Source organism: Chelonia mydas, chromosome 2, assembly GCF_015237465.2.
Source record: "Chelonia mydas isolate rCheMyd1 chromosome 2, rCheMyd1.pri.v2, whole genome shotgun sequence".
Taxonomy (NCBI): Eukaryota; Metazoa; Chordata; order Testudines; family Cheloniidae; genus Chelonia; species Chelonia mydas.
Genome location: NC_057850.1, coordinates 79775722 through 79783804, shown reverse-complemented (window position 1 = coordinate 79783804; position 8083 = coordinate 79775722). Strand labels below are relative to the sequence as shown.

General features: G+C 45.1%; 1 protein-coding gene across 3 annotated transcripts in view; it reads left to right on the top strand.

Annotated features, from left to right (window-relative positions):
* Positions 1-224: 224 nt before the first annotated feature.
* Positions 225-8083, top strand: part of CABLES1 (Cdk5 and Abl enzyme substrate 1) — a 111421-nt gene continuing 103562 nt past the window's right edge. Inside the window, exon 1 of one of the 3 annotated variants that reach the window (XM_037892748.2) lies at positions 225-980. In XM_037892748.2, coding sequence (XP_037748676.1) covers positions 403-980 — 578 coding nt within the window. In that variant the 5' untranslated portion in view covers positions 225-402. Of the gene's footprint in view, positions 981-1091; positions 1158-8083 lie in introns of those variants that run through there. The other 2 variants (XM_037892747.2, XM_037892749.2) reach the window with 2 other exon arrangements.

Here is an 8083-nt window from a genome sequence, read left to right as displayed (position 1 = left end):
GTGGAAAGGAGGGAGCTGACTTAGACCCAGCCTCCTCCTCCTCCAGCTGCTGGCTGGGGCTTTTGTTTTCTTCCCAGCTCGCTATCCCCCACACGTGATTGCTGTGTTATGGCAGGGCGAGTGCACCTATAACGACTGCTAACACTGCCCGAGGAGAGGGGGGGAGAGGCAGGGAGCCAGGCAAGGCGGCTGGGGGGGGGGGGGGGGGGCGATAAGTAGGCAGCGAGCCATCCATGCACACACAGCCAGGGGGAGGGAGGGGAGGCAGCATGCCAGGCAAGCCACCGCTCCCTCGCCCTGCCTGCTAACCCTTCTCCTCCGCAGCCTGCCCGAGAGCCGCTGCCTCGCCGCGGTGACTGCCTGGGGGAGCGGGAGGAGCGGGGAAGGAGCGAGACCCGGACAATGGCGGCGGCGGCTGCCACCAGCAGCCCTGGCAGCGCTAGCAGCACGTTGCAGCAGCCGCCGCTGGAGCCCTGCTTGAGGAAGCCGCAGCAGGCGCCGCCGCGCATGGACCCCCGGCGCAGGCAGGCAGCGCTCTCCTTCCTCACCAACATCTCGCTGGACGGCCGGCCGCCGCTGCCGCACGAGGAGAGCGGGGCAGAGCCGAGCGGGGGCGCCGCCAAGGCGGCCGCCGGCAGCGCCAGGACTCGGCACAGCCTGGGCGCCTTCCAGCCCCCCGCCGCGGCAGCGGCTCCGCAGCAGCCGGGGGGCCACTGCGGCAGCGGCCGGCTCTCGAGCCCCCCGGGAGCGGCTGGGGAGCCGCCGGAGGAAGAGGAGGAGGATGCCTTCGCCAGCGTGCAGGTGCCGGCAGCCGCCTTCCTGGGCTCGGGGACCCCCTCCGGGGGGGCCGGCGGCAGCAGGGGCCGCCTCAACTCCTTCACTCAGGGAATCCTGCCCGTCTCCTTCTCCAGACCCATCCCGCAGGGCTACTGCTGCCTGGAGCAGGGCGGCCCCGGCGCCTTGGAGCTGCAGAGGTCCCGGTAAGCGAGCCCCGTGCACGCCCCTCGCCTCCCTGCGCCGAGCGCGAGTCCCCGGGTGCGGCGTGCACAGGGCACCGCGCGGGCCGGTGGGTGACACTTGCACGCGGGCAGGCGACACTGACCCCTAAAGGTGCCAGAGGGGACGGGGACCCGGACCCGGAGCTAACTCCGGCCAGGGTGAGCAGCACCCAACCTCCGGGGGTGGGGTGGGGGTGGGGGGGCGCTGCGGGCTTTTGAACTTAGTCCAGGTCACCTTGGCAAACCCATTAGTTCTGGTTTCAGCTGGGCCAAGATCGTATTGTTTATACAACGCCCCCTTCCCCGCTGAAGTTCTGTGTGCTACCGATTAAGATATGTGCAGTTAACGCTTGTTTCAGGGGCTGGTGCCCCGTGCTCAGGAGACCTGTCAATGCACATTTCCTGGCATGTGAACATCTGTGCAGCGGCCAGGTTAGAGAGCAGATCAGATACAGGGTTAAAAATAGCTGTTGATAGACTGTGTTAATCGTTAGGGTGTCATTGGGTCGGTGACAGCAGAAAAGGCCTGGCTGCTAAGTTATTGCCTCTCCTTTTTCCATTAATGGGTAGCAGGCATTTGTCTGTTCTTAACATTAATCTGGCATTTTTAACAAGCTGACCTGAGTAGCAGTGTTAGTTTGTAGGGTTCAGACACAGATCTGGATTTTGAAATATTGATCGGTGAGGTTTCCCTCCTCCCTGTCTAGTGTAAGCATTCTGTTTACCTAATAGAAAGATTAAGAATTGCAGTGTTGTAGTAACCCTGTTGAATAAATGAGCCATACATGACAGTTCTGTGCCATTCTCAGTTTAAGCGCACATCATTCCTTTAACCTCCATGAACATTTTCAGAGTTGAAGCATTTTCTTTTAGCATGCACATTGAGCAGATGCTCAACAGTTAAAATATTGTCATTTGACAGTGTCTGGGACCCAGTAAGGTGAGGGATAATGACAGTTATACTGGTGTAAACTGCAGTACCACAATGGAATAGGTAAACTTCTTGTAGTTGTGGCAATTTACGTCCCATCAGCTGGAGGCACCATGAAGAGAACAAATAATTATTTTAGTATATGAATGTGGATATTTATATATGTGTACTGTGGATTTAGCTGTGTCATGCTGATTAATGCATTCAGTGGTAAATTAGCAGGCAAGTTTTTCAAAGTTTCACCCTAAATGGTTCAGGTTTAAACTCATATGTATATTCTTGCCAGATATCCTTTTTTTATACTTAGTGCAACATTGGTTTTCTTATAAATAAATCCAAAGTCTTACCCCCTTGTTTTCTCATTTGTGTAAATGCAATGGACTGAACCTATCATTCTGAGTGCTTTCTAGACAGACTGCTAACACAAATACTATTGAAAGACCCTGCTCCAGAGTCCACTTTCCATTGACTACAATGATTGGACATCAAAAAATACATGAAAGAAAAGAGACTTGCTAACCCCTTAAGCAGGCCCTTTATCTACAGACACCACTTTTTCTTATGGTGAATGTCTTACCACCTTGTGCCACTGGTTATTAGTTTGCCCTTTTAATGGACTCTCCCACAGAGAAGAATCTCGCTTGCTTAAATATTTCTAAAGACATCTACTAAGAATACTCAACAATGTACAATTGTATATGTGCATTATGGAATAAATGTATCAGAGATACACAATAATCCTCATTCGCTTAATATTCGCTTAACAGTCTCCACGTAAAAGAATAAATGGGCACAAATCAGACGTCAAGAATTATAACATTCAAAAACCAGTCAGAGAACACTTCAATCTCTTTGGTCGATCGATTACAGAACTAAAAGTGGCAACTCTTCAACAAAATAACTTCAAAAACAGACTCCAACGAGAGACTGCTGAATTGGAATTAATTTGCAAACTAGATAGATTAACTTAGGCTTGAATAAAGACTGGGAGTGGATGGGTCATTACACAAAGTAAAACTATTTCCCCATGTTTATCCCTCCCCGCCCCCCCCACTGTTCCTCAGACGTTCTTGTCAACTGCTGGAAATGGCGCACCTTGATTATCAATACAAAAGGTTCCCCCCCCCTCCTGCTGGTATAGCTCACCTTACCTGATCACTCTCATTACAGTGTGTAGGGTAACACCCATTGTTTCATGTTCTCTGTGTATATAAATCTCCCCACTGTATTTTCCACTGAATGCAGCCAATGAAGTGAGCTGTAGCCCACGAAAGCTTATGCTCAAATAAATTTGTTAGTCTCTCAGGTGCCACAAGTCCTCCTTTTCTTTTCGCGGATACAGACTAACACGGCTGCTACTCTGAAACCTGTTAATATCTTAGGTGTCACAGTGGAGTAGGGAAGAAACTGGAGGCAGAAACTGTGCTTCTCCAGACCAGCACAATTTCCACTCCTACATTCCCCATTTGTTATGCTCACTTTTCTTTTTACGAATACAGACTAACACGGCTGTTACTCTGAAACCTGTCACTTCTTTCTATTTCTCCCATAGATTTAGCTAAGTAGACTTTGACTCTCATGCTTCAACAGTTTATAAGGGTAATTGATCGTAAAAGTACCATAGGCTGCTGTAGAAACAGCCTTTTAAGGGTTAGCTTTAGTGGAAAAATTGGAGGTCTACCAGATGAAAGTTGTCTCAATACTGTATACCCCCTGTCCTTGATTTGATCTGAATTATAGTCATAGCTTTCTGAGGTCCTTTTACAGATGTTGATGCAGAGGTAAGCCCCCAATAAAATAGCTGCTGGTGATGTACCCTATCGAACCCAAGCTTCAGTCTAGTTCTAGTCTTCATCTATAGTTCCTCCTTTGATAAGAGTTTCTCCATTTATTTGAAAAAGAGATGTTCTGAGCAGTGCTCTGTTACTGTTCAAGAGAAGATTTTCTCCTCACCCCTGTTGTTCTCCTTACTGAATAATAGTTGTATTAATGCTCCTGTAAAGGCTTACTCGAGTCCCAAAGATCCTTCTTATTTTTCATTGCATGCACATGTTGACCCTATATTATAGACGGGACATCTTCCTCCCGGCTGAAGAGATCTGGATGGGACTTCTTCAGATCTCATCTGTGTCACTCCTTAACTGGACTCCTCTGATCTTCCTGCCAACCCCTTACATCTCTTGTTTTGCAATGTTTCCCTTCTCATTTCTGTATCTGCTTGGTTGTTTTATTTCCCTCCCCAATACATACAGCTTTTTATATTAGCTTGCTTGGAAAAGTTGGAGATATAGCAAATGAAAATTGTCCGTGGCTGCATACCCGCTTATTCAATCTGCCTTGTAGACTGCATTATCTAATCTAATAGGTAATCAAGATTTCTTACGCTAGGGGGAATCCCCACAGATCAGGGTTTCATAAACCAGCTCAGTGTTTAATGCTGCAAAAGCACTGGTTATGAGGCACCTTGTAGGTTTCACTTTATTCTGCATACAAATAGCAGAGTTGATTATTGGAAAGTTGAGAGAGAGAGAGCGATCTGAACATCAGCTCACCCAATATACGGTACCAATCAGGTATTGGCCCTCTCTGAGTTCTCCATGTGCTTACGTGGTGCACCCAGATTTATAGATTTGAAGTTAGAAGTGTTTTCTCATGCAGTTGCTTCTTCTTGGGCTAAATTAAGCTCTGGTGTAAGTGGGATGCCTGGTAAATTTGGCCCTGGGCTTTGTATCACTTGTGTGCTCTTTAGTGGCAAGTTTTCCCTTCAGTTACACCTGTGCAACCATGCTGACTATAGTGAGATTGTATGGATGTAATCTAGAGCAGAACTTGGCCCACACTGAATATATTGCCATTATAAAATGCACATGGCACCTTTCAAAATATCTGATAAATAGATAATATAATTATAAAGCAGCACCAATTTGACTACTCTAGCTTGCACACAGTGCATAAGGTATCCTTTCAGAGGTCTTATATAAGCCTTAGGCTCAAGTATAGATTATGCACAATGAACAGCCATTAGACTATCCTTACTTACAAATTATCCACTAGGTCCTACTTTTACAAGAGAGCTACATAACAGATAAATCATATGCATGCACACTGCTGACATAAGCCCAAGCACAGAGTTCAAGTGAGACCTTCTGCTGTTCAGTTAATGGTGAGGAAAGAGCCAAATGCTCTGCATATGGCCTTCCACTATGAGCAGGATGACAAGGAGAGAAAAAAAAAATCACTGAAATTGCCCCAAGACAGTCATTAGCTCACCTGAAGGAGAGTCATTAGGCAGTAGCTTTCAGTGATGAGAGTATAGGGATTAGAAAGGAGTGGAGGAGAGTAAAATAAAGTGTTCAGAGAATTTCTTTGTATCTGCTTTCTCCCACTCCCCTTGTGGCAGACTTGAGTTTGATCTGTCATTTGAAAGACTAGTTCTCTATGCTTAGACGTGCACTTTGTTATATAGTAATATGAAATTACAATATCACACAAGACATGCTATATGATGTTTTTGTTTTCAGTTAGTTTTCAGAAGCCATTGTGAACATATAATCAGAGTTTCCTGCCTTTTTTGTTTGTGTTAGCAGTTTCAATAATTGCATACTAGTTTATATTTAACAAGGTTATCATTAATGTGGTTTGGGTTTCTGCTGTACATTTATTCACAAGAAACAAACTGTACAAGAACATGGAGCTGCTTGCTGTTTGGAGGCTGATATATAATTATGTGTATACAAGAAAAAAACTCTAACCCTGATTTTAAAGTTGGCACATAGATGCTGAAATTCAGATTAACTTGTCTGGTGCCTAAGTTATTATTTATTTTAAATGATCTGTTAAACAGATGGCTAAAAATGGTAGACCACTTGAGATATAGAGCCAGATACTGCCACCCTTACTCATGTAAGAGCACCTCACTCTTCTGGTAGTCCCATTGGGCCTGTTTATGGAGGAAACATGAATAAAGGTGGTAGAATCTGGTCCTGAAACAACAAATGTGATTGCTTTTCACTTACAGCTAGAGCATTTACCTCCATAGTTATTTATGAAAAATAAACATTGATATTTTGTTTGGTGATGTTGCCCTCTGTTGTGTTAACTTCAGTGGAGTAATTGCGCCAGACAGTAGGGCCCTCTCATAGTTAAAGGCAAAACCAAACCCTTTTGGGGGACTCAAATTGTAAGAGACTAGCATATAGATTCTGTTATTCTTGAGGATTGCTGGCATTAATGACCAGATTTGAGATTTAAACTTCACTTTTCATCACATTTGCCTTTCTCATCATAGTAGGATGAGGGTAAGGAATCACTTCTTGGACAGCTGATACTGGAAAAGGAACAGAATGGAACAGATGCCAAGTAATTGAGCATTGTTCATTTAAAGAGACACTCAAGTAGTTCTGGCCTGAAATTTAATTTACTTTAAGAAGGTATATTGTCCAACTAAAGAAAAATCACATTTATTTCCATGTTTTAGTAGCTATCCGGATTATTTTTTAACATTAAAAATCTAGTTTACTTTTCATTATTTGAAGTTCACCAATATTGTTTATCTTCCAGCTCACTCAGTTTGGACAATGCCGATAGGAGTCACTTTCACACTCAGGTTCTCATGAACTAGCACAGTGCTCGGACGTTTGAGTAGCAAAGTCATGAAGTGGGAATATTTTAAAAACCAAACAAAACCAGTTTAAAACATGAAAGTGTTTATTAATAATGGCATTGGTCATTTTTAATTTACAGACCCTATTTTGGGCCTCCACTAAGTAATAGTCCCTTAAAAAAGATGGGTAACATCGTTAGAAATTTAGATACTCACCAAAAAAACAAAACAAAACAAAAAGCCCTGGGTGAGTGCTAGAGCTGCAACAACCCATTAGGGGGCTGTTCAGGAGCTGAATCCTGGAGTTCAGTTTGCAAAGGGTTGGCAGTGAATCAAACCTGTCATGTTTGCTTGAAGGTTTGAATTAAGTTAACTTGAACCTTGCAGCGGTTCTCAAACTTCATTGCACTGTGACCCCCTTCTGACAACAAAATTACTACATGACCCTGTGTGGGAGTGGGGCCAGAGCCGGAGCCTTAGCTCCGCCGTCCCGAGTGGGGGCAGAGGGGGCCTGAGCCCCACCACCCCGAGTGGGGAGGAGCCCAGGCTTCAGTCTAATGCTGGCTTGGCAACCCCATTAAAATGGGGTCATGACTCACTTTGGGGTCCTGACCCCCTGTCATAAATATAAAGGGAAGGGTAAACACCTTTAAATCCCTCCTGGCCAGAGGAAAAACCCTTTCACCTGTAAAGGGTTAAGAAGCTAGGATAACCTCACTGGTACCTGACCAAAATGACCAATGAGGAGACAAGATACTTTCAAAGCTGGAGGAGGGGAGAAAGAAAGGCCCTCTCTGTCTGTGTGATGCTTTTGCCGGGAACAGAAAAGGAATGGAGTCTTAGAACTTAGTAAGTAATCTAGCTAGATATGCGTTAGATTCTGTTTTGTTTAAATGGCTGATAAAATAAGCTGTGCTGAAGGGAATGTATATTCTTGTTTTTGTGTCTTTTTGTAACTTAAGGTTTTGCCTAGAGGGATTCTCTGTATTTTGAATCTGATTACCCTGTAAGGTATTTACCATCCTGATTTTACAGAGGTGATTCTTTTACTTTTTTTCTTCAATTAAAATTCTTCTTTTAAGAACCTGATTGCTTTTTCATTGTTCTTAAGATCCAAGGGTTTGGGTCTGTGTTCACCTATGCAAATTGGTGAGGATTTTTATCAAACCTTCCCCAGGAAAGGGGGTGTAGGGTTTGGGGAGGATTTGGGGGGGAAAGACGTTTCTAAGTGGGCTCTTTCCCGGTTATATATTTGTTAGATGCTTGGTGGTGTCAGCAATAAAGTCTAACGGCAAAAGGTAAAATAGTTTGTACTTGGGGAAGTTTTAACCTAAGATGGTAAAAATAAGCTTAGGGGGTTTTCATGCAGGTTCCCACATTTGTACCCTAGAGTTCAGAGTGGGGAAGGAACCATGACACCCCCAGTTTGAGAACCGCTACTTCGAGGAATCCCATAACTCCTTAGTACACCTTACACTGCTGCGTTTGAGGGAGGGTAGATTTTCTAGTGGACTCCATTTCCCCAAGGTGAATGGCCTCCTCCTCCTCAGT